The 26,572-nt window shown below is 38.2% G+C and overlaps 1 protein-coding gene across 1 annotated transcript; it reads left to right on the plus strand.

Moving 5' to 3' along the window:
• The first annotated feature begins 17,505 nt into the window (after positions 1-17,505).
• Positions 17,506-24,630, plus strand: LOC127411168 (ankyrin repeat domain-containing protein 1-like). Its single transcript, XM_051646543.1, has 9 exons — positions 17,506-17,656; positions 18,585-18,755; positions 18,869-18,994; positions 19,660-19,767; positions 19,915-20,013; positions 20,158-20,256; positions 22,652-22,750; positions 22,926-23,024; positions 23,884-24,630. The coding sequence occupies exons 1-9, from the start codon at positions 17,630-17,632 to the stop codon at positions 24,019-24,021; spliced, it is 966 nt and encodes a 321-aa protein (XP_051502503.1). The 5' UTR covers positions 17,506-17,629; the 3' UTR covers positions 24,022-24,630.
• Positions 24,631-26,572: the final 1,942 nt, after the last annotated feature.

Below are 26,572 nucleotides of genomic sequence, written 5' to 3' on the forward strand. Positions count from 1 at the left end.
CTTCTTGTGTTTTTGGTGATTCACACTCTTCATGCATATTGCTCCCTACTGGGCTGGGAGAAGAATTTCTAGCAAAAAATGACTTAAATGTTGATCTGTTTCTCACCCAAACATATCATATCACTTCTGAAGACATTGATTTAACCACTGGAGTCTGATTTATGTGCTTTGTGGAGCTTCACATTTTTTTGGCACCCATTCACTTGCATTGTATGGACCAAAAGTGCAGAGAAATTCTTCTAAAAACCTTAATTTGAGTTCAGCAGATGATAGAAAGTCATACACATCTGGGATGGCATAAGGGTGAGTAAATGATGAAAGAATTTTCATTTTTAGGTGAACTATTCCTTTAACAGGTTTTCTTCTACTTAAATATAAATACTATATATAGCCTAATTTGTCAGGCTGATTTAGTCTGATTTAGTTATACACTGGCGTCCAGAAGTTTGGAATAATGTAAAAATGTTGCTGTTTTGGAAGGAAATTGGTACTTTAATTCACCAAAGTGGCATTCAACTGATCACAGAATATAGTCAGCACATTACTGATGTAAAAAAAAAAGCGCCATTATTTGAAAAAAGTCATTTTTGATCAAATCTAGACTGGCCCCATTTCCAGCAGCCATCACTCCAACACCTTATCCTTGAGTAATCATGCTAAATTGCTAATTTGGTACTAGAAAATCACTTGCATTATATCAAACACTGCTGAAAGCTATTTAGTTCATTAAATGAAGCTTAGCATTGTCTTTGTGTTTGTTTTTGACTTGCCACAGTATGCAATAGGCTGGCATGTCTTAAGGTCAATATTAGGTCAAAAATGGTAAAAAGAAACAGCTTTCTCCAGAAACTCATCAGTCAATTATTGTTTTAGGATTGAAGGCTATACAATGCTTCAAACCGCCAAAAAACTGAAGATTTCATACAAAGGTGTACACTACAGTCTTCAAAGACAAAGGACAACTGGCTCTAACAAGGACAGAAAGAGATGTGGAAGGCCCAGATGTACAACTAAACAAGAGGATAAGTACATCAGAGTCTCTAGTTTGAGAAATAGATGCCTCACATGTCCTCAGCTGACAGCTTCATTGAATTCTACCCGCTCAACACCAGTTTCATGTTCAACAGTAAAGAGAAGACTCAGGAGTGCAAGTCTTATGGGAATAATTGCAAAGAAAAAGCCACTTTTGAAACAGAAAATCAAAAAGAAAAGGTTAGAGTGGGCAAAGAAACACAGACATTGGACAACAGATAATTGGAAAAGAGTGTTATGGATCTTAACCCCATTGAGCTTTTGTGGGATCAGCTAGACTGTAAGGTGCATGAGAAGTGCCCGACAAGACAGCCAAATCTATGACAAGTGCTACAGGAAGTGTGGGGTGAAATGTCACCTGAATATCTGGACAAAATGATAGCTAGAATGCCAAGGATCTGCAAAGCTGTCATTGCTGCATGTGGAGGATTTTTGATGAGAACTCTTTGAAGTAGTTTAAGAAGTTCTGAACATTTTTTTCAATTTGTAATAGAAATTTTTCACATTATTAATGACCTGACGATACATTGTGATCAGTTGAATGCCACTTTGGTGAATAAAAGTACCAATTTCTTTCTATAAGAGCAAAATCTGTACATTATTCCAAACTTTTGGCCGCCAGTATATATATATATATATATATATATATATATATATATATATATATATATATATATGCAGTTGTACGCAAAAGTTTGCATACTCTTGGAGAAATCTGAAATCTTTCTTGGTCTACCTGACCTTGGCTTGGTATCAAGAGATCCCTGAATTTTCCACTTCTGAATAAGTGATTGAACAGTACTGACTGGCATTTTCAAGGCTTTGGATATCTTTTTATATCCTTTTCCATCTTTATAAAGATCCATTACCTTGTTACGCAGGTCTTTTGACAGTTATTTTCTGCTCCCCATGGCTCAGTATCTAGCCTGCTCAGTGCATCCACGTGAGAGCTAACAAACTCATTGACTATTTATACACAGACACTAATTGCAATTTAAAAAGCCACAGGCATGGGAAATTAACCTTTAATTGCCATTTAAACATGTGTGTGTCACCTTGTGTGTTTGTAACAAGGCCAAATATTCAAGGATATGTAAACTTTTGATCAGGGCCATTTGGGTGATTTCTGTTATCATTATGATTTAAAAAGGAGCCAAACAACTATGTGATAATAAATGGCTTCATATGATCACTATCCTTAAATAAGTTTTTTTGCATGATCAGTGATATTTTCAAAATCAATGCCAAAATTTCCAATTTCTGCTGGGGTATGCAAACTTTTGAGCACAACTGTGTGTGTGTGTGTGTGTGTGTGTATATATATATATATATATATATATATATATATATATATATATATATATATATATATATATATATATATTAATTCAGACTAAATCAGCTGACAAATTAGGTAACACCAATGAAAGTTATTTTCATGGGTTAGATCAAGTAGAAATAAATCCTTGAGCCAACAAATGCAGGTTACCACTTTTTCCAGTGTATCTTAGTGTTGCTTAACTGTGTTCACTTGTTTACCTATTAAGAGCTATTACAAAAAAATATAACAATGTTGGAATTTTAGTTGGAGCACAGAAAAAAAATCTAATTTTAGACCATTTTGAACTAGTTGCATGAAACCAACCTACCAATGCGAGAGAAAACAATCATCTGTGCAACTGGACAAATAAGTAGGCTCCTATAAGGGCTCAAAAGCTCAGATAAAGCCATTGTGATCCAGGCTCCCTAAATCAAGATTTTTATCTCAATATGAAACTCCTCAGCCCATTCACTCTTTTACTGTTTAAGATAAACCTCTCTTACAAGCCATTGTTTAATATTAACACAGGATAGTAACTATTCCAGTACTAAAAGGCCTTCAATATTGAGCCAACCCAAGTGAGTGGGTGAGGTTTGGTTATAAAGTGTGTGGGTGAGAGCACAGGCTCTGATGGTTGAAAAGTAATATATGTACAATTTTTATGAGATACACATGTGTGTTATAGCTTTGAATAATGTTAAACCCTCTCTATTAGTTTAGGTTATGGAAACAAAACATCAGGGCAGTCCCATTTAAACGGAATATCTCACTTCTCAAGGGAGGATTTTCCGACATCTCTGCATCCTGGAGCATACTGATGTCTTAATACATAGATGTGTCTACCAAAGCATTGTTTACAAGCATTCTGAAATTTTAAGTAACCATCCACATACAGACCAGTATACACCAATCAGCCACAACATTAAAACCACCTGCCTAATATTGTGTAGGTCCCTCTCGTGCCACCAAAACAGCACCAACCAGCATCTTCTGAGATGCTATTCTTCTCACCACAATTGTACTGAGCGGTTATCTGAGTTACTGTAGACTTTGTCAGTTCAAACCAGTCTGGCCATTCTCTGTTGACCTCTTCCATCAACAAGGCAATTCCGTCCACAGAACTGCCGCTCACTGGATGTTTTTTGTTTTTGGCACCATTCGGAGTAAATTCTAGAGACTGCTGTGCGTGAAAATCCCAGGAGATCAGCAGTTACAGAAATACTCAAACCAGCCCATCTGGCACCAACAATCATGCCATGGTCCAAATCTCTTAGATCACATTTTTCCCCATTTTGATGGTTGATGATAACATTAACTGAAGCTCTTGACCCGTATCTCCATGATTTTATACACTGCACTGCTGCCATATGATTGGCTGATTAGATAATCTGATAATCAGAACGCTATTCTGAGATGCTGATTGGCACTGTTTTGGTGGCACGAGAGGGACCTACACAACATTAGGCAGGTGGTTTTAACTGATCGGTGTATAATTAACTTTTTCATTCTGGTGACATGTGCCCAAACATATAGAACAGAAATATACATTCACACGTTATATTGCCATGGGTTCCCTATCTGTCACTCACTCGACGTTGTGTGGATGTAGTGACACTAGGGGTCACTCTTGGAAGCCCGAGACACCTCTGGTCTTTGATAAAAGGCCAGTGAAAATTGGCGAGTGGTATTTGCATGCCACTCCCCCGGACATACGGGTATAAAAGGAGCTGGTATGCAACCACTCATTCAGATTTTCTCTTCGGAGCCGAACGGTCATGCTCATTGAGCTGAATCCTACTGTTCATTCACCTCTGCTGGATCTGACGGCGCATTTCAGCGGCTTCTCCCTCCTCTGCACTGGTGCACTGCAGAGAACACCCCTGGGCGCTTCGGCAGAAAAACAAGAGAGTATATTTTCTGAAAGAGCTTTTTTCTCCTCTAAAAGAGTATATATTTCTCTAAAAGAGTGGCACACATGGAACGTCTTTTTAAAGACGCGTCTTTTTAAAGATGCCTTTCCGATTGTATGTTATTCCTGGTTGCGGTCGTTATCTCTCAACTTCGGATGGTCATGATCGCTGTCTTTCATGTCTGGGCGCGACCCACACGGAGGCAGCATTTGTGGATGGTTCATGTTCTCATTGCAAGAACATGACCATGGCAACGTTGCAGTTGCGGCTTGCTTTCATAAGAAAGCAAGCCACCCCAGCGGCTCCCTGCCTGGGTCCTTCTACCTACGGGTATGAGACCAGCGTGGCTAGCACTGGGGGCAATTTGGGGACCTCAATGGGATCGTCTCTGCCGGGAATCCCCCCGTGGACCTCCCATTCCCCAGCACGCTCGTCTGCCCCAATCGGACTTCCGGATGAGTTCGCCGGCTCGTCTCATGGCGAGACTCACCCATCTCACAGCCGGCGCCTAAGAACCCACAGAGGTCCTGAGACGGGCAACCCAGGGACGAGGGAACCCACTCACTTGGAGCTGGTAAAAAGACCACTCCATCCCCCGGTGGAGGGCCGGGTGGAAAATCTTTTGTTGCCTTTTTGTTTGATTTCACCACATTCCCAAGTGGCTGCGGTACCCAACAGTTCAGCAAAAAAGCGGCTTCCTTCCTCCCTGGGTCACATACCCGGCGTGCACGGTCATCAACACGACTACCATCCAAGGGTTTTTTCTTCACCTGCGGTGGTAGACACGATCACTCAGGCTAGGGACCCCTCTATGAGGCGCCTGTATGCCTTTAAGTGGCGTCTGTTCGCTAAGTGGTGTTCTTCCCGACGTGAAGACCCCCAGAGATGCACAGTCGGATCAGTGCTTTCCTTCCTGCAGGAGAGGTTGGTAGGGAGGCTGTCCCCTTCCACCTTGAAGGTGTACGTTGCCGCCATAGCAGCACACCATGACGCAGTCGACGGTAAGTCCTTAGGGAAGCACGACCTGATCATCAGGTTCCTAAGAGGCGCCAGGAGGCTGAATCCCTCCAGACCGCACCTCGTTCCCTCATGGGACCTCTCTGTAGTTCTTCAGGGTCTACAGAGAGTCTCCTTTGAGCCTTTGCAGTCAGCCGAGCTTAAGGCACTCTCCTTGAAGACTGCCCTCCTGACTGTGAGAGAGTAGGTGACCTGCAAGCGTTCTCTGTCAGCAAAACATGCCTGGAGTTCGGTCCGGGTTACTCTCACATGATCCTGAGACCCCGACCGGGCTATTTGCCCAAGGTTCCCACCACCCCTTTTAGGGACCAGGTGGTGAACCTGCAAGCGCTGACCCAGGAGGAGGCAGACCCAGCCCTGTTGTTGCTGTGTCCGGTGTGCGCTTTACGCATCTATTTGGATTGCACGCAGAGCTTTAGAATCTCTGAGCAGCTCTTTGTCTGCTTTGGTGCACTGCAGAAAGGAAGCGCCGTCTCCAAGCAGAGGATCGCCCACTGGCTCATTGACACCATAACTATGGCATATCTCGCCCAGGACATGCCGCCCCCAGTAGGGCTACGAGCCCATTCTACCAGGGGTGTAGCGGCTTCCTGGGCCCTGGCCAGAGGTGCCTCTCTAACAGACATTTGCAGAGCAGCGGGCTGGGCAACACCCAGCACCTTTGCAAGGTTCTACAACCTCCAGGTGGAACCGGTTTCATCCCAGGGGGTGGCATGCAACACAAGCGGATAAGCCCGGGATAGCCGGCCGGGTGTATCGCTTGCACATAGCACCTTCCACCTCCTTTTGAGCTGAAGACGTGCGCCATTAATTCCCAGTAGTGTTCACAAGTTTGTTCCCTGGTTGACTTCCTCCGAGCCCTGTGGCAGTCGAGTTTTTGGAGAGATTCGCTGCCGGCCCAGTACACGTGCTAACTAAGAGTCCTGTTCTGGGGTAGGTGCTCCGCATGTGGCGGTTCCCTGTAAGGCTAACCCCATGCGATATATATCTTCCGCTAATTCGTTTCCCTGTTGGCAAACTGCATCTTCCTTGGGCAGAGCCCTTCTGCTCCAGTCTCCATGTTTGTAGTAACTCCTCCCCCATTGGGCAGGATCTACCTTGAAGACTCTCCACATGGTTGGAAAGACCATGTGACATATCCTTCCACTTAAATATCCCCCCCTCTCTTTGGGCGAGGTGTGGTCTCCGCTGTGTCTTCCCCTTGGGAGGGACACCCCCCGACTAGACCTGGTGGCCCAGTCGGATAATCCCCCTTCTTTTTTAGGGAGTGGAAAAAAGAGAAGGGGAAAAGAGGCCACGACTGTGTTAAGCCTGCCTCTATCTCTTGGGTAGTCGACTTGTCCCCAAAAAAAGGGCTGTTCGACACTCATAACTATGTTGGGGGAGGTTACGTGTCGACCTGGTGTGCTGGCTATGAGGCACACAGTAGTCTGCCCACCACACACCGCCAGTTCACGTAACACAGTTCAGCCAATTGTGGCGTTTCGTATAGGGACCCCTAGTGTCACTACATCGACACAACGTCGAGTGAGTGACAGATAGGGAACGTCATGGTTACTTGTGTAGCCTCCATTCCCTGATGGAGGGAACAAGACGTTGTGTCCCTCCTGCCACAACGCTGAACTACCCACTGAAATGGCCAGACCTTATATCAGCTCCTCAGCATAAAACCTGAATGAGTGGTTGCATACCAGCTCCTTTTATACCCATATGTCTGGGGCAGTGGCATGCAAATACCACTCGCCAATTTTCATTGGCCTTTTATCAAAGACCAGAGGTGTCTCGGGCTCCCAAGAGTGACCCCTAGTGTCACTACATCGACACAACGTCTCGTTCCCTCCATCAGGGAACGGAGGTTACACAAGTAACCATGACGTTTTGTAAAAAGCATGTGTGTGTAAATGTGTTTTTAGAGATCTTATCCTTCTAATGCCTCTGGCTGTCCTTCAAATCCTCCTGATTTTACTTGCCATGACACTGCACTATTTATAGAACAGCTTACCAAAGCAAAAAAAAAAAAAAAAAAAAAACATAACTGTGTAAGGCATAAAAAAAAGGAAGTGATCACCTGTTATTTGAAAGGTTTTTAATGTCTACTTAAAGTGTTGGAGTTATTGAGGTGCAAATGCACAATTTTCACTTCAAAGCATTGCAACAATACATTGTTACAACAAAGCATCAGAAATGGGTCTCAGTGACTGATGCGTTGAGGTTGCCATGTCCAGAGTGTCACTATGACAGCTAGGTTGTTGAAGTTGTCATTGTTTGTGAAAGTCATGAGGAGGAGTGTATTTGCATGCATTTGCATAAAAAAAAAATAAAAAAAAAATAAAAAAAGATATCCACACATAAAAAAGACTTCCACACACCTTGGTATCACTTGCATCCTAAAATATTTGTGTGGAGAGAATACACAAGGATAGTGACATGCACTGAAAACTGCGGTGACCTGAAACTGTTCCTCAAGTATTTATTTCTACTTGATCCAACCCATAACAAATACATTTTTGGGGGTGTAACTTTATTTTGTCAGGTTGATTTAGTCATTTTAAATAAAATTTTGGAATAGACTAAAACCAGTTCATTTAGATGTCACCACATTTTTTAGATTACCTGACAAAACTTTTTTTGCAGAGCGGATAGAATAAATCTGTTCTTGAACGGTATATTGTCACCGACACAGTGATGCAGGTGCTATTATTTATTAATTATTTTGACAAAATCATCAGCAGACCACAAGTTGAAAGAAAGAGTATTAAAGAGAAATACATGGCTAAATTAAGCCAATATTAATTTTATTAATATTTTAATAGAATAATAATAATAACAACAACAATAATAAATATCGCTGCAAGCAGCAAAGGTTGACCCCGGTGGGTCAAGCCAATTATCGGCAGCATGAGCAGCGAAATAAGCATTGTGACACATTTTAAGTTGAAGCTGTAGGAGTTAAAGATAAAAAACCAAACATCTATGGCCATGTTTCTCAAGATACACTACTGTTATATTTGCATGTACTAGTTGCACATTAAAATCTCTATCATCGGCAGAACAAAAGTGCTTGCTCTTTTGATTATTAGTACGTTGATAAAGAGAGTTTACACAAGGTTGTGCAGAGGCTGTTAAGTGCAACATTGCACACTATACATTGTTTTGTGTATTCTCAAGCACTTTGTAGGATTTTTTTGGAAAAAATGGGAAAAGTCAGTTTTTACATTCATAGAGTTATATGCAATACATTTGTAGACATCTATGCAATATTTAGTTTAATCCAATTTAAACTAAAAAAAAGTTTTGATTATTTCCATGACACTAACTTAATTGAAAACAATTTGTCAGATTGATTGAAATATTTCAAGCAAGCACATTTAGCCATTGTTTACTACAGGGCATCCAGAATTCACAATGAGGGCAAGGTCCTAAAATATTTTCATTTTACTAAGCAAATGCAACAGCCTTAATTCCTCTTTGGTATTTATTTTATAAATTTGGTAATAACAACAACAAAACGTTTACATGAAATCAAATCATGGCTAACAATGGTATCATTATTCTCTGCATGACCCACACAGTCTAACTAGACCAGTCTCACAAAAATGCAAACATACAGAGCCTCAAGTCCATTTTGGTGTGCTCAGTGTCAAATTTGTTGATGACTGGCCAATGGCTGCCATGTTTCTCAATATATGCAACTGTACTCATGATCAATGATGGCAACTCCCACAAAGACACTGCATGCAAATTTTGAAATTAATCGGACCATTGTTTGTATATTTAAGATCCACTTTCATATTGTTCCCTGTTAGAGCGCCACCAAATGGCCAAACCCCACAACTTTTTCTGTGTCTACTCAGGTTGAGCCCTTATATAATTGTGTCAAGTTTGGTGAAAATATCTAATTTCACTTAAGAGTTATATCAATTTACATAAAAGCAGAGACCACTTTTCAAATTCATCAGCCTGTTTTTGGCATTTATGAGCAGAATTTTGCCATGTTCTCACTTATCTTAAGAAATTTACTAATGATGCTTCTTATTTTGGTGGTTTCGTTCCGATCAGTGAAGTGTTTTAGCAAGTAACTTAAAAGTAAAGTAATTAGTAATGTCAATGCTTTTTCAATGACATAATCAGCAAAGCAATTTTATTGCCATTTTGAAGGAGTAATTATCATTTGTAGTGGATTTCTTTCTTTAACTTGCCCAATACATGGTTATTTGTCATGCCAATAAAGCATGGGAAAAAGCTGAGACAGAAATGTAGGGGCAGAGAATAACTGAATTATTAGTGTGCATTTTTTTGCACAGACCTGTTTAAATTATACTGAGTGATAACATTTTTCTTAGAATAAAGATATTCAGTTCAGTGCTCTCTCTTGCTCTCCTTCTTACTACTGTATCTCTCATTCTTTCCTCTTTCTTGCCTCTCACATCTTTCTTTCTTAGTTTATTTTCCTCTCTCTCCCCTCCCCTCACACAATGACTGAAGAAGCACAGATAAGACTGATTATTTGAATAAAATTAAAGGAATAACAAACTCTTTGACTCCCACTGACTGTGATGGCACAAAATAGATGAATTGAGTAGAGAAAGTGTGTGAGAGAGAGCAGAATCTAGGAAATTCTGCTTACATAACACTACTAACATATCCAACACTCAAAACAATACAATCCACATCAACCATGAACACAGACTTATAAAAGAGAACTGTAGAACTGTGTACTGTGTACACTGTGAACAGAGTCATTTCAGCTAAAAGTGAAGATCTGTAAGAACAACCTGTAAAAGAACCTGTGCACAATGCAATCTCATTAGTATCAAATTACAACAGTATGTAAAAGGGTGCTCACATTTGGCATTGAGGAGGGAGACAGAATTCAGAACCATAAAAAGGTGTGTGTCAGATTGTGTTCACATGTGTCTGTGTATTAATGATTTATACCACTTCAGCAGCTGCAAGAGAGGTCATAAAAATAAAATCTCAAAACCAAATGTTCATACCAGTGTGTGTCTGCATTCTGCTTTGTCTACAGGCGCACACACATTCTCTACTCTTCCCTCTTGTGTTTATGGCTGGTTTAGGGATTGAAGGCACACTAAGCACTGACCAAGCCAAATGGAGTCTTAGAAAACTAATTCAGACCTGGATTCTTGTATACTGTCTTCCATATCTCTATCAAATGGACTGGGAACCTGATTTCTGACTTCTGATTTCACATCCAAGGTTGACTAGATTTGACTAGAAAATGTACCCTACTGTATGTGTTGTGGCCACATTGATGAGTCAAGGTATAAGCATGTGATCTGCACACAGCTGTCTTGCAAACATTGTGGGAATATGTATAATCTTAAAACAACACATGGAACATATGGCCACAGCTGAGGACCATGATTGGAGGTTCCAATATTCCTAAATCCCCTCACCATTCCCAAAACTTCACAGCACTTCCGAATTCTCATAGCATCCCAAGTCCACTATTTTCTAACTTAGTTCACCTCCAAGGTTGAGAGGATTTCTGGTTCTGGTTGTTTATGGTGAGCTAAATCTTGGACCATTAACCTAATTTCAGTTATGACAACTGTCTGAAAGATTTATTATGTAAATGTGGGAATTACATATTCATAAAGGATACTGGTCTTGGCGGATTAGGTCTGCTAACGCTACTGCTGCGGCTGCTTCTGCAGAGCAAGTACGGAAACTACTGCCAGAAAATACACATTCATAGGGGGTTAGCACGTGGACATGATGCTGCTGCACAACAGACAAGATGCAAGGCATGCTGAAGCAGCTCAATGCTCGATGCAGCATGTCAGCATGTCAAAAATACATTACAAACAATCCCCATGTAGAAGATTTAAGCATGTGAAGCTGCGGTGGAGGTAGGTTTCAGAAAAAAACTCACTTATTTGCAAAACTGAGCCATTTAAATTTTAGACAAAGAGAGAGATGCAATTTGATTGGTAACCAAATTACAAGTCAAAGGACCAATTAGCTTACAACATGCAAGCCCATTAGCTTAACATGTCACGTGTGAGCGAGCCGATTGGCTAACAGATGACAATTCAAAGAAACCAGCTGCTTGGGCCACAGAGTTTCATGGCTAAACTTTGGTCATTAAAAGTCACATTTCAAATATATCCAGGACAAAGACCTCAAGCTCCAATTTAAAGCTGTTTACATAAGTAAACAAAGTGACAATTGAGAGCAAAAGACACAACCAGAGAAAAGCTGCTCATTAAATCCACCTTTGAAAACTTTTGAGACTTCACACATCAGTGTCCTTGTGATTTGAGCTATCCTGGAGGATTGGTGATAGTCTGTAATGGTTTTGAATAAACGAATATGGAAGTGGCACTGGGTTATATCATGTCTTTGGTTGAGTTAATTCTTGATGTGCTGTTGTCATAATACCACAGGGCTGAAGGAAATAAATATGTTAATGAATTAATTAATTCATTGATATAACCTCTCAGACAAAGTGCTTGTGCTGAGTGCATTTATTTTTGTACTGTATTATTAATCTTCACATTTTCAACTTTTGAGCAGACTTTTTTTCAGGCTCTCCATTAGATTACTGAAACAGATTGTGCTTGATCATAACTAAGACCTATATGTTGAGACATTCCATTACACATCTTTTTACTAGGCAGTAAAAGATGTCAAACCATACATCTCCTGTCATAGTCAGAATGCTTTTGGAATGATCACATGATGTGTTGTGGACATATTGATGGGATCAAGTGATCAACATGTAAGCTCCACACAACTGCCATACAAACCTTGTGGGAAGATATATTATCTTAAAACATATGGCCACAGCTGATGACATAGAATTGCCATGATTGGAGGTTCTTATATTTCTACTTCACAGCACTTAATTTCTGAATCTTTATAGCATTCCAAGTCCCTGCCATTGTGATAACATTATTCCACATTCTAAACAGTCAGTTCAAAAGAATCTTCAATGTGCTTTAAGCATTGTTAGCTGTTATACAACCCTCTCAAAGACTTAGTCTTTGAATTAGACATACTTCCTCTTTCCAAAGACACATATACACACACAGGGTAAATTACTGTTGAAAGTGATCATCCTTTTGCCATACTCACTTCGAAGAGCAGAGCCATTGATGTGGGTACTTTAAAGGGAACATGGCTTTACTGTATGGATCTACCCTTCGCTAACAGTCTCATAGAACAAGTCTTTGTGAAAAGATACATTTTCTTACTTTTGTTTGTAAAAACCCTTCCATTGGCATCCCCTTCCCAGAGTGCCCTAAAACTGGTGCAAAACTGCCATTAGGAAATTGCCCTCTGATACGCTTGGAGACTGTTAATATATATATATGTATAAAATAAATATGCATTTTGATGTCAACAAACCCAAACAGTTACAATGACCTTGTTCATGTACTCAGGGCCATAGCAAGGAGTTCTGAGTTCCCTTGACTGTATATTGGTCTGGGTCCCTTTCTTAAAACAAATGCAGTTTAAAATTTGTTGTGGGACCCCCTGGACCTGTGGGCCCCTATATCATTACTACCTTTCACCATTTTTCACTGCTTGTACTAGGATGGACACTAGTTGTCAAAAGCAATGGTAGTAAAATAGCATTCTAACATGAGAAACAGACAACTCTCGAACTGATGCTCTCAGCTTCCTTTTGCACATACGGTACAGTATATGGGCTGCCTTGGGAATGTGCAGAATGATTGACAGGCAGAAAGTGCTTAAAAGTCTTCTGATTGGCAAAACAAAGAATCTGACCATGGCCTGTGGAATCTGACCACATATTTTTCAGTGATATCTGACAGGTAATAGGGACGTTTTCTATGAGTGATTTCATTAAAAAATCACTTACAGCACTTTTGAGGCTCTTTTCCTGTGTGGGCAAGTGCTGTGTGGACAAGGGACCAATCATGAGTTGCCACATCACTAAAGCCATTCCACCAGCATGGTTCTCTGTCCTGAGAAATCCAAGTTGGGAACGGTTTGTAATCTAGATGTACCATACCGTGCTCAAGTGGAAATGCTACTGGAAACATTACCATGGTCAGATGCATTTGACCCAGTCGTGGAAAAGTGCTTTTACTTAACACAACACTTAAGTTGAAATGTCAAGTTTCAGTATCTTAGTTCTTCTATAAAGGTGTGATTTTACTTATATTTGCATATAGGGCCACCAATATGCAAAATAATTAACATGACATTGTCTCTTAAATGTTTGTCTTGCCAATTTACCGCACAAAACTGCACAAACCATGTTCTTCCTCACTGCAAGTGGGTCGTATGTTCTTTTACCTTGCATAGTTGTATTTATGGTTTTCTAAGAAGAGTGGATGTCAACCAATCTGTCCATGTTGCCATCTGCCTAATATTGCTAGCTTTTATCAAATGTTTTTGCACTAAAATAGACTTTGATTGGACCCCTGGCCTGATGTCAACAACAAATGATATGGGAAGCATTTTCTCCTCCCTTTTAGAAGTTGATGAGCCTATTTATTTTGCTAACTGCACAATTATATGGCTAGTGCTATTTTATTATCTGCATTTATCATTATTTTTCCCTGTGTGTGTGTGTGTGTGGGCAGGTTTAAGTGGTTTACGAGGACCTTTTTTTAGGTTACAAACTGGTAATTACAAGGGTATTATGCTATAAATGTGGTTTATGAGGACATTTCTAGTGTCCCCATAATTTAAATCGCTTAAAAAAAACATACTAAACGATGTTTTATTGAAAATGTAAAAATACAGAAAGTTTTTTTGTGAGGTTTAGGGGTAGGGTTAGGGGATAGAATCTATAGTTTGTACAGTATAAAAATAATTATGTCTATGGAGAGTTCTCATAATGATAGCTGCACCAACATGTGTGTGTGCGTGCAGGGAAGAGAGAGCTGTTAGTGTGCTGTACATTCTGCAAAACTAAACCCTAAGGCTGGGCAGTTATTCTGGTCTGGTGCCTGTTTGGATCCACAGAAATAAAAACCATCACTATATCAATAATAACCAAGGCAGCTGTTGAATGTGCTGCCACATACACAATCACAATAACTTGCCAGGGAAGACTTTTGCCAAGGTTAGTGGGTTAGAGCTTTGAATCCCTGCAAGCCTTTTGTGATATTGACACATATCCACTCGGTAACACCCCGTAAATAACCCTTATTAGAGACTCCCACAAAGCCAGCAGCTAAATATTACTAAACCACACACCCGTTGATACAAACACACACACACACACACACACACACACACACACACACCTATGTGTGTAATGCAGAATAAGCAATGTGTACGAAAACAAGTGCAATGTGAGACACGATTCTGCCTTCTAAACACCTTTGATTGACAGCTATCATTCAAGTGGCAGTTCAGCACCATGGATAGCGTCTTGATGACTGTAATCATGAAATGAGAGGTTTATAATTTATGCAGTCTGCACATCATAGATCAGGACATTGCTCTATTTTATTCCCAGCACAGTATTTGGGAGATGGTCAAAAATGTTCCATTGCAGAGAATTTAAACAAAGCATATAAGTCTTTAATTGATCCACGCCACTAGTTATTAGTAAAACGTGAATGACTTATAGTCCCATAATAGAGCATAACATGGCCATGTGATTTAAACTACTATTTAAAGACTTAAGTAGTCATAGGAGTCGGGGGCTGAGCTACTGTTGTAATGTGGGAGCTCTCCACAATATCAAACCTGACTGAACACTCACTAGGGCTACTGTTACACGCTCTTCGAAAGGCCCACATTCATCACGAAAGGTCTGAATTGATTTTAGATCAGGCTTGCCATTCCATATTTACCATCATGAACCATAGTTGAAACATCTATTGTTACTACAATAAATCTGTAATAACTTAGTAACCACCACTACAATCAATCAATCAACCAATCAATCAATCATCAATCAATCAATCAATCAATCAATCAATCAATCAATCAATCAAGTAAATTACACTGAAAGCTTAGCATAGGTTTTAATGACATAGCACATTAATTAACTTTTTTTATTTATTAATTTATGATTTTAATAATTGATTTCATTGGTATTTTTTGGCAGGAACTATGGTTACCATGTTAAATTTTTGTAAGGCTATTAGTTAAAATCACATGTATAAAGTCTAAGACTAGGAAACCAGGTTACCTAAGAAATGTGCTTCAAGTGGTAACATCTACATTAACTGCTTTTATTCAATTCAAAAATATCATTTAATATGAATGAATTCACCTGGTTGCACCAAGAAAATTGATTTTTAAAGATTAGATCAAAATAGATCCTCAATGCTACAGTTAGCTACTACTTTTTACAGTGTTATGCACATTTGCTCCAGAGTGCTGTTCTTGTAATACATGTAGCAGAAAGTCGCTTTGGATCAAAGCAGTAATAACTAGACTGCTTCTCTGCGCACCTCCTCTCATTAGTCACTCTGTCCTCATCATGAGTCACCTTAGCTCACTCTCATATATAAGTCTCCTAAGGAAGACATTAAGAACCCTGCCCCAAAACAATCCCAAATCATCTTGCAATAGATAGTAATTTGTTGCTGACTAATTGCTGAGCCTCACACTCTTAAAAGTAAACTTAATCTGTATTACTGACTGATGTGACACTGACCATATAAGTGATCACACTTGTGCAATTCTGCACCTGTTCAGCTTGCGGTTGAAGGGCACGAGCGCCCTGCAGATACTTGCACCTGCACAAACACGGCCACTAACGGATGATATCAGCTTAAATATATACACAGACATTTCTCTCTGTCCATAAGAGGTGAGGAGGTATCTCAAATCCATCACTCTGTCATTACCGTGAGGCTATTAAAAGGCTTTATCACTGACTGTAATGTCATGTGAGAGGAAGGACCTAAACATCATTCCATACCTGTCATGCTCATGACAGTCTTGTGCAATGCATAAACTGAGCATTTGTTACAAAGTGTGGTTTGAACTACACTGTAAAAACATTTTGTCAGGTAATCTAAGAAATGTGCTTCATAACAAGTCAAGAAACAAATAAACGGGTGTTTATTCAACAAAGCTTTTTTTCTTGTTATTATATTAAAATTAAATATCAAATTAAAACTGCCTTAAAGACTTTTTACCATGACTTAATCTTTGCTATGTTTAAAATCCCGTTTCATTCTTATAGCCTTGTGTCAGACCCAGACATTTAAAATGTGAAAATCCATTAGATAAAAATACAAATTCTTACATATTTAAAACTATGATTATCTAAACAAAGAGTGAAATAAACATAAACCGTATTTAGGCCTATTGTGTGAAAATAAATTCTATCTATTTTTTTTTTATTTTTTTTTATAAATATGATTGTCCCACACATTGTCCCAATTTCACCACACCAAACCATTTTGCCCCTAAATAAAATGTTTCAAAAGTTAGTGTAGGATAAAACAAGTCGACAAAAGTGAAACGTTGGGTGTATTAAGGATACATAGAATGTTAGTTATGAAATAAGCCTTAGCAAGGCAAAGGAGTGGGCAATTTTCATTTTAAATAAATAAATAAATAAAAGTAATTTCCATCACCAATTCTATTAAACAGAATTTGAGATGTGGTGGACACTGTTGTGGGAATTTTTATGACTACATAAATAATAAATAAATAAACAAATGACATACAAAACATGTGATACATGTAGCTACATACACTTTTGGACATTCTTAGTAGACAAATTTATCTGTAATTGTCTGTAACTACTAAAGAGTGTGAAAATGTTAAAACGAGACTTTATAGGCTAGGCCTATGTCCACAGAGGTAAACGTGACCGAAGTTAAAGAAACACAAATATTGTAGGCCTACTGAACCGCACGTTATCCCTCACAATACGTTTCTATACCAAAAGTACACGTCACGTCACTTTTTCATTGCTTTTCTCACACGCAGAGAATGCTGTCGTACAGCCGTGCACCTGTTGCCCTCGCGCGTACACTTGAGAGTAGGCTGGTAAGCGCGACCCGCGGCAAAATGCCAGAAAGGAAGCCGCGCGTTGCTGGGTCGTGTGGTCATCCCGCGACGCAATGATTCGGGAAGGACGAATGTGTGTCTCGCACCATAGGAATTTTGTGGGCGGTGAGAGAGAGGCAAAGAATTGCAAGGCATATGATCTAACTTTTTTATGGTCCGCGTCAGAGTCTGGAACTATATATGAGAGTGATGATGGAGAGGAGATGCACAGATCATCAGGGAGCTGAGCAGGCACACCGATCGCACTGGGACTCTAATTAAATTGAGAGAGAACTACCATTTACCACTATCAGCCTTTGTGGAGAACACAGGCACCTTGAGCAGATACAAGGACTCACACAAACTCCACTTCATAGACATGGGACTGCTGCGTGTGGAAGAGCTGGTAAGTTTTGTGCTGATGCATGCAATGCTCTGTGCTGTATTTTTTATTTTATATTTTCTGAATCTCAGAGTCTTATAATCTTATCATCTCTCGGCTGGGTTTCAGTGTTGATCATGCTATGGAGTGTAACTTCAAAATGGATTTGGTTAGAATTCTGTGCATCACACACACACACACACACACACACCCACACACACACGCACACACACACACATGTTGGTGCAGCTATCATTATGAGTACTCTCCATAGACATAATGATTTTTATACTGTATGAACTATAGATTCTATCCCCTAACCATACCCCTAAACCTAACCCTCACAAAAAACTTTATGCATTGTTACATTTTCAATAAAACATCGTTTAGTATGTTTTTTTAAGTGATTTGAATTATGGGGATACTAGAAATGTCCTCATAAACCACATTTATAGCATGATACCCTTGTAATTACCAGTCTGTAACCTAAAAAAAAGTCTTACCACTTAAACCTGCCCCCCCCCCCCCCCCTTAGCTTATATGTTCTTAAGGAGAAAGGACTGGGAAAAAGGAGTGGGAAAAATAAAGAAGAAAGAAAGAAAGAAAGAAAGAAAGAAAGAGATGGATGGATGGATGGTTGGATGGATGGATGGATGGATGGATGGATGGATGGATAGATAGATAGATAGATCCAGGATGTCTAGAATAACCCAACTGCAGGGGCATGTCCTCCTATTTTAAACAACAGAGACAACACAAATGTGTATAATTGATTATTTACATACTCAAAACAGCTGAAGACCTTCCTTCTGCCGCACCCACACAATCAACCCAAATTAAACTACATATGCTTTACACTACACACTAGATCTTTCCCTGTGGGCTGTTCAATCCTAGAAACAGAGGGTATAATAATAAATGCAAGGCTGACTGTTGTCATGTCCAATCACAGGTCACTGGGAAGAGAGGCGAGGGCAAGGAGGCGGGAGACGCCTGTGCAGAGCTGTTTGCTGCAGGAGAATATGAGACCATCATCATTCAGGAGAAGCAGGATGGCCACCAGGACCTGAATGCCACCACCCAGAATGACATTAAACAGAGTGAACGGAACATCAAACTCAATGTATGAATGAACACAACTTTGCAAGCGTGAACATGGCGTGACACTTTGTGAGACAAACAGTTACACAGTTTGTACTGTGTATACTGACATCTTTTTCATCTTTCCTTTCGTAGGTTGACCGGTCAGGGCAGCTAAAGCTAGAAACAGTTGAAGACCTCTTCAACATTCTGCAGCTGAAGAAGAGAAGGAAGGAAAGGAAGATTGCAGAGCCAAAGAAACAGCCAGAGCCTGACATCCTGGTGAGGAACCTTATTCCCTAATGCATTATAATGCTATAAAATGCGGAAGTACCGTATGAACATTTGAGAGACATATTGGGCTCAATATATGTCCCCAAGACATATATTGAGGACCATAAAAAAGTTAGATCATATGCCCAATATGTCTTGGCCTATTTTACACACATTTTGTGTGTAAAATAAATGCATTAATTCTCAGATTGAATTGAATGGGACACTTTGCGTAAAAGTAATTTTTTTTTCCTCATATTTCATAAATAAGGCCCAACGTGTCCATGGAAGTTTCTTTTTTTAACATCAAGATTTTTGTATTTGTATTTATTTGAGAGAAAGTGTATATCTTAGGCCCTAAAACTGGTCTGTAACTAGTTTTTCGCCATGTGTAATCATCTTTTTGTCTTCACTCGTACAGTATAAGTGTTTAAATGTTAAATCGTCCTGTGGTGTGACATATTAATTTTTAAAAGTACAAATATTCCATGTAGTCTCTCCATTACTCTAAAGCCATAAAAGATGTATGCATAATAATTAAAAAATAATTTAGGAAAAATTATGTTCAAAATAGTTTAGATGAAGTATATCATTTCAACTTTCAAACTAATGATTTACAGATTTGTGTAGTACAATAATCAATAACCTATTTGCATTTTTTTTTTTTTTTTCAGCCTGAGACTGTGGACCAGGTTTTGTTTCTAAAAGCTGTAACAGAGAACAAACTGGCTGTGGTTGAAAAATATTTGTCAGATGGTGGAGATCCCAATGCCTGTGATGATGTGAGTGTGTGACACACAAACAAATACACACATCACACTTTCCTTCACTTGTTTTGCTAACATTTTCTTGCAAGTCCAAAATGTGCATCAATGTAACTAGTAATTTAACTTTACATTTCCTTCTTTCTCTTTTTCTCTCTCTCACAGTTTAAACGCTCAGCTCTGCATAAAGCCAGTGCACAAGGTCACACAGAGATCATGAAGAAGCTCCTGGAGAGCGGAGCATCCATGGAGCAAAAAGACAAGGTAGAACAGATGGCAGATGTGACCGTCTTACCAGTGCAACAAGACTACAGTCCCTTGTAATATGATTTTATGTTATAGTAACTCTGAGACACATTTCTACACATTTCATCTAATTTACAATTCTTCCTTATAAAATATCTATAGCTGAATGCCACAGCTGTGCATTGGGCATGCAGAGGTGGAAGCCTGCTAGCCCTGGAACTGCTACTCAACGAAGGAGCCAAATTCAACTCCAGAGACAAGGTAGATAAAGCCGCTGTTCCTATATGCACTAGATGGTCTGTGAACGTTGATAATAACATTTACTAATTTTGTAGCTCACTGATTCTTGAGACAAGGGAGCTGTGACCGCAGAGACTTAAACTTTTTATGTTTAAAATATAAAAAAATTTAAAACTTATCAGACCATGTGTCATACACTGTAAAACATTTCAAGTTGGTTAAACTTAGAAATGAAAGTCCACCTGCTGCCTTAAAAACATGAGTAAACTCAACTTGAAGATAACCTTTGTTTCAAAAGTTACGTTTTACAAGTTGTTTAACTTATGATCATTTGTTGTTTCAACTTGATACTCTGAGCTAAAACAACTTACTATGTTACATTATACATTCAAGAAAACACACTTTATCTTGTCAAATATACAATTCCTCACTATTTCAACTCACACTATATTTCAACTATATTCATATCAATTGCCATTTTAAGTTTTTTAATTGTGTCTTAAATGTATTTCTCATCTTGACTAATAACGGCAAGTTTGCCAGTTTCCTTATTTACACTGAATTACTTACAACTCATCTGCTGAAAAATATAAAAAATTATTTTAACAAGAACAATGTTACACAAGCTTTAACACTGGCTTGTGAATTCATTCCTAGTAGGACAACAGGTTCTAATAAAGACTGGTTGTAAAAACATCTATTTCATCAAAATAATATCCAGGTTTCTCCAATGTTTTACAGAACTGGTACAGTCACATTCGCAGATCATGGTCAATGTGCTGAACTTTAACGTTATTAAATTTTATCAACACAAATAAAAAATTAAAAACTCGGGGGCCTGGGTAGCTCAGCGAGTAAAGACGCTGACTACCACCCCTGGAGTTGCAAGTTACTTCTTAATCCAGGGCATGCTGAGTGACTCCAGCCAGGTCTCCTAAGCAACCAAATTGGCCTGGTTGCAAATGGGCCATAATGAGGTTCTCGCTCTCGGTGGGGTGCGTGGTGAGTTGTGCGTGGATGCTGTGGAGAATAGCGTGAAGCCTTCACACGCGCTATGTCTCTGCGGTAATGCACTCATCAAGCCACATGATAAGATGCGCAGACTGACGGTCTCAGATGCGGAGGCAACTGAGATTCATCCTCCGCCACCTGGATTGAGGCGAGTCACTACGCCACCATGAGCGCATTGGGAACTGGGCATTCCAAATTGAGGAGAAAAGGGGAGAAGAAGAAAAAACTCACCTCCTCGCTGCCTTTGTGTTACTCAACAGAAATTCAGCTGCTTCACCTCACTCAAAAAGGCAGCAACTTCTCTGTATTTCCTGCTCAGTATCACCCTTCCTCCCCCTTCCCCTTTTTCAACTTATAATTTACAGACAAGAGTTAAATGAACATTGAAAAAACCCAGACAAATCTCACAAGTAGTTAAGACAATGGATTACTTTAAGTTTAATTTTTTGAGAACTTATAAACTTGAGTTCAATATCCAAAACTTGTCATGACAATTGGAGTTAAAGATAAGAAATAAGTAAATAAGAAACAAGTAACATAACTTAATGGAGCTATCATGTTTTACAGTGTAGTATTGCATCCACCTTGAGCAAGAGGAAAGGGGTACTCAGAGTTATAGCTGACCATGACATTGTCTGATTTATTCAGGATTATAAAAAAATCTGACAGATAATTTTGATAAGCAGTCTTTTAATGGAAAATATTATTTAAAGTTTACTTTATGTATTGTTTGTTATCGTACGGATCCCTACCCTTTATTTGATATTCATATTTATGAATTAGTTTCTTTTTTAAACATTTTTGTTTTGTTAAATTTTTTAAAACTTTATTTGACAGTTTAACATTGCGAATTCTTGCTGAGGACAGGTTAAAGGTGCACTCAGTAATTTTTCACCATTAAAAAGATTTACTCCTAAAGAAATGAATTGTAATTTTGAAACATATGTATAACATCATGAACACTTACATGAGATAAGGACTCTAGTCATATCAGTAACCTTATAAAAGCTGTTTTGTTCTACATGGGGCAGGGGCACCCTCATGGGGGCTGCCATTTTAGAAACACAGGACCAGCTGAATACTTCTCGCTTCATCTCAGTCTTGTTATTGGATACTTTCACTCTTTGTAAATAGTGAACTTCTGCAATGGCATTTGTAACTAAAAAATATTGATTTTGAATGATGCTGCATCCACACCACTAGGTTTCACTGTAAGTCCAAGATGACACAAGCAAAAAGTGATTGAGTTCACCTTTAAGTTACATGTGCTTCAAAGCATAAAGCATGCATTTTTTCCACATATTGCTTTCCACAGTCACTAAAGTGTCCACAGTCGACACCTGATCTGGAACCTTAGTTTAAAACATTTAGCACAGTAACTTGTGTTTTTGTTGTGTATCTACAGCTAAGCAGCACTCCTCTCCATGTTGCGGTTCGAACAGGACATTACGAGTGTGCCGAGCATCTCATTCACTGTGGAGCTGACGTAAATGCTAAAGACAGGGTGAGAAACCGGTTTATACTTCATTCACATATTTTTTTCCTATCACATCACAAATGTGAAAATGACTGTCACTTTCATTTTGCACAATTTTAACACTCAGTGACACATGCAGCATTAGTCCACCGTCCCATGTGCTGCTTTCCTCTCTTATAATGCCAATGATCTCTTTGTATAGGATGGAGACACACCCATGCACGATGCAGTGAGGATCAATAGATTTAAAATGATAAGACTGCTGATGATGTATGGAGCCAGTCTCAATGCCAAAAACAATGTAAGTCTAATCTGAGAACATTCAGCCCTTGTTTTTTTTAAGTTTACCTGGCGCCCTCTAGAGCCATATTGAGTTACTATATTATTCTGTTCAATGCCCCAATGCTAACGCTCCAAAATCAAATTTAAGAAGCAAGAAATGCAAAAAGATATGAAATACTTACATATTATTTTTATCTACTACGATCCTTAGAAGTCTCAGATGTTCAAGTAAATCTATTTGAATGGGTTTAATTTCTGAAATATAACTGTGTTATATTTTAGCATCTTCAAAGTAGTCACCCTTTGCCTAGAATTTGCAGACATGTACTCTTGACATTTTCTCAACCAACTTCTTGAGGTATCACCCTGGGATGCTTTTTAAACAGTATTGAAGGAGTTCCCATCTATGTTGGGCACTTAGTGGCTGCTTTTCTTTATTATTTGGTCCAAGTCATCAATTTCAAAAACTTTTTTTTTTTTAATTACATTTTAGTTTTATAATGAAATAAATTGATGTGGTGGCACAATTATATTTTTGTCTACAAAACTAATTTCAAACATTTAAGCATACGCCTTCAGATCAAAAGATTTTTAAGATCATGAGAATCATTTCAGTCAAGTGTTTCAAAACTTTTGACCGGAAGTGTATATATATATATATATATATATATATGTTCTTTTTGGAGCTTCAAATTTTGGCCACCATTTACTTGCATTGTCTGGACATACAGAGCTGAAAATTCTAAAAATCTGTGTTTGTGTTCAGCTGAAGAAAGTAAGTCATACATATCTGAGATGGCCTAAAGGAGAGTAAATGATGAGAGAATTTTCATTTTGGGGTGAACTATTCCTTACTTATTTTAACTCATCTTTTACAGGATGGAAAGACACCAATGGAGACACTGCTTTCATGGCAAAAAGGAGTGAAAAACATCCTAAATAACTTTAATGAGGAGGCAGCTGCAAAGCCAAATGAACAACTTTTTAACATCCTTCCTGCTGAGCAAGTGTTATAAAATGTTCTTCCTTTCTTTCTTTCTTTCTTTCTTTCTTTCTTTCTTTCTTTCTTGCTTGCTTGCTTGTTAAAGATTAAAGACTGAGCAGTGTTTTGCAATGGAAGATAATCGCAATGATGACGCTAATTGCTGGCAATAGAGCGTCTGACATATTGATGATATTTGTAAATATTGCTTTCCCTGTTATTGAGATTATGAGAGAATGGAATCCTCAACAAGTGGCACAAGAACATATGTCAACAGTGGTTGTGTTTTGGATCAGTGTATTTATTAAACATTATTTTAATTGACTTTATAACTTAAGTGACTGCATCTGAATGCCCATGGCTGTGTTTAGCTGTAACAGATGTCTAGACATACTGGAGACTGAACTATGCAGAAATGGAACAGAATGTGAATGGGGGTCTGAGAATGTTTGAGAAGTTTATTATGACTGATATTATTATTGTAATAGTTTTGTATTAATGGACTGGAATTGAGAAAGACTTTGAAACCATGGACATCCCTTAATGAAGGTGCATTGGTAAAATCTGTTTTGTACTTCTTTTTTTCCCTTTTGAGCACGTAAAAGTAATTTTGATTCATTTTAATTCATCCTTGAATAAAATACAAGAGAATAAGTGTGTGTGGTATGTTTAGGGTTGCCACCCGTCTCGTCCCGTATTTAAAGATAAAATTATGCGTCCTTTATTGAATCAATACGGTAAGCTGGACGGTGAAATCGTTCCAGATCGCCAATTTAACATTGATATAGTTGGAAAATTTGCCTACGGTGGGTAAGGGACCGTCTGAAAAGTCCACACATTGTGCTAAAATGTTCTAATACGGTAGAGGGTGTGGTAAGGGACCGTCTGAAAAGTCCACAAATGGTGGTAAAACTGTGGAGTTTTTTCTATATAAACGTTCAATAAGATCAAACAATGTATGAATACAATCATAAAGACAAGTACAGATCAAGGAAAAAAAAAATAAACAAATAAAATTAATAAAAATTATTTTAAAAAAAAATATGTACAAACTATCCAAAATGTATTCATAAATAAGATAAAGAAGACAAATAATCAAAAAAATTAAAATAAATATATTTTTAACATATAAATGATGTTTAATGAAATACATATACATACATACATACATACATACATATATATATATATATATATATATATATATATATATATATATATATATATATATATATATATATATATATATATCATGGGTCAGGAAATTCTCATTTTAGCATATAAGAAAGGATATACAATTTTTTTTTATTAATAACGCACAAAATTTAAGTGTCCCTTATTTTAAAACTTCGAAAGTGGCAAGGTATGTTTGCCTTACATATTTACCTCTTAACAATGTTTTTTTTTATTATTAAAAAAAAAGAAAAGAAAAAAGAAACAAAACTGAACAATAAAAAACACGAACAAATGCAACGGAATAACCACTCGACAACCAAATAAAACAACAGTACACAAATCTGAGCAATGCATTTTATCCTTTTTAAGGTTTTTTTTATTTATTTTGCAATTAGAGATATGGATTTGGTTTCAGTACCCCTATGTATACAGTTCTTAATTTTGTATTATTTTGTTGTTTATTTTATTTATTTATTTGTATTATGTTATTCTTACAGATTTTCTTGCAGTTATTGTCATTGTTATTTTGCATTTGATTATTGTGTGATTTGTTACTAAATAAAGCTTAAAAACAAACAAACAAACAAACAAACATACAAACAAACAAATGCGAGCATTCTGCGTATCTGCCAGCGCCCCATGACATTTACGAGTGCGCGCTCCCAGGAACCTTTGCTGTTGCTCTCGCTCTTCCAATTGGTAGGATTTGAAAATAAGTGCACGCAACAGATTGAGAGATCATGAGACAACACACAAATAAAACCTTGCAGCGAAACTTCTAAGTTATTACAACACACAGTCTTTTTTGTCCACTGACAGCCCTGTAAGTCAACTAAATTAATTTGTTTTAATGCTTAATTTTGCCGTCCTGTCCTTTATTCAGTTACGCTCTGAGGTTGTAAGTTAAGGAGTGTGGTGATGTCAAATTTAATATTTAGTCAAATGTCAAATGTAAAATATTTCAGAATCAGAATGAGCTTTATTGCCAAGTATGCTTACACATACAAGGAATTTGTCTTGGTGACAGGAGCTTCCAGTGTACAACAATACAAAAACAATACAAAAACAGCAGCAACACATAGATAATAATAAAAAATAAAAAATAATTATACACATACTTACAGACACACACATACATACATACACATGGATAGTGCAAATCTAATACAGTCTGTTATGTACAGTGTAAATACAAATCTGTTATGTACAGTGTAAATACAAATCTGTTATGTACAGTGCAAATACAAATCTGTTATGTACAGTGCAAATGTTTTTTTTGTTTTTTTCAGAGGAATGAAATAGCATTGTGTTGGATAAATATATGAAAGACTAAACTGTGTATTGCACATTAATTATTGCTCAATGGGGCAATTTAACTGTTCATGAGATGGATAGCCTGAGGGAAAAAA

This window comes from Myxocyprinus asiaticus, chromosome 20 (genome assembly GCF_019703515.2).
Source record: "Myxocyprinus asiaticus isolate MX2 ecotype Aquarium Trade chromosome 20, UBuf_Myxa_2, whole genome shotgun sequence".
Lineage (NCBI taxonomy): Eukaryota > Metazoa > Chordata > Actinopteri > Cypriniformes > Catostomidae > Myxocyprinus > Myxocyprinus asiaticus.

Excerpts from the sequence above, each read along its gene's own strand:
- LOC127411168 (XM_051646543.1), top strand. The coding sequence starts at position 17,630 with ATGGGACTGCTGCGTGTGGAAGAGCTG. Across the intron at positions 18,756-18,868 it reads AACGGAACATCAAACTCAAT|GTTGACCGGTCAGGGCAGCT; the intron begins GTATGAATGAAC and ends TTCCTTTCGTAG. Across the intron at positions 19,768-19,914 it reads ATCCCAATGCCTGTGATGAT|TTTAAACGCTCAGCTCTGCA; the intron begins GTGAGTGTGTGA and ends TCTCTCTCACAG.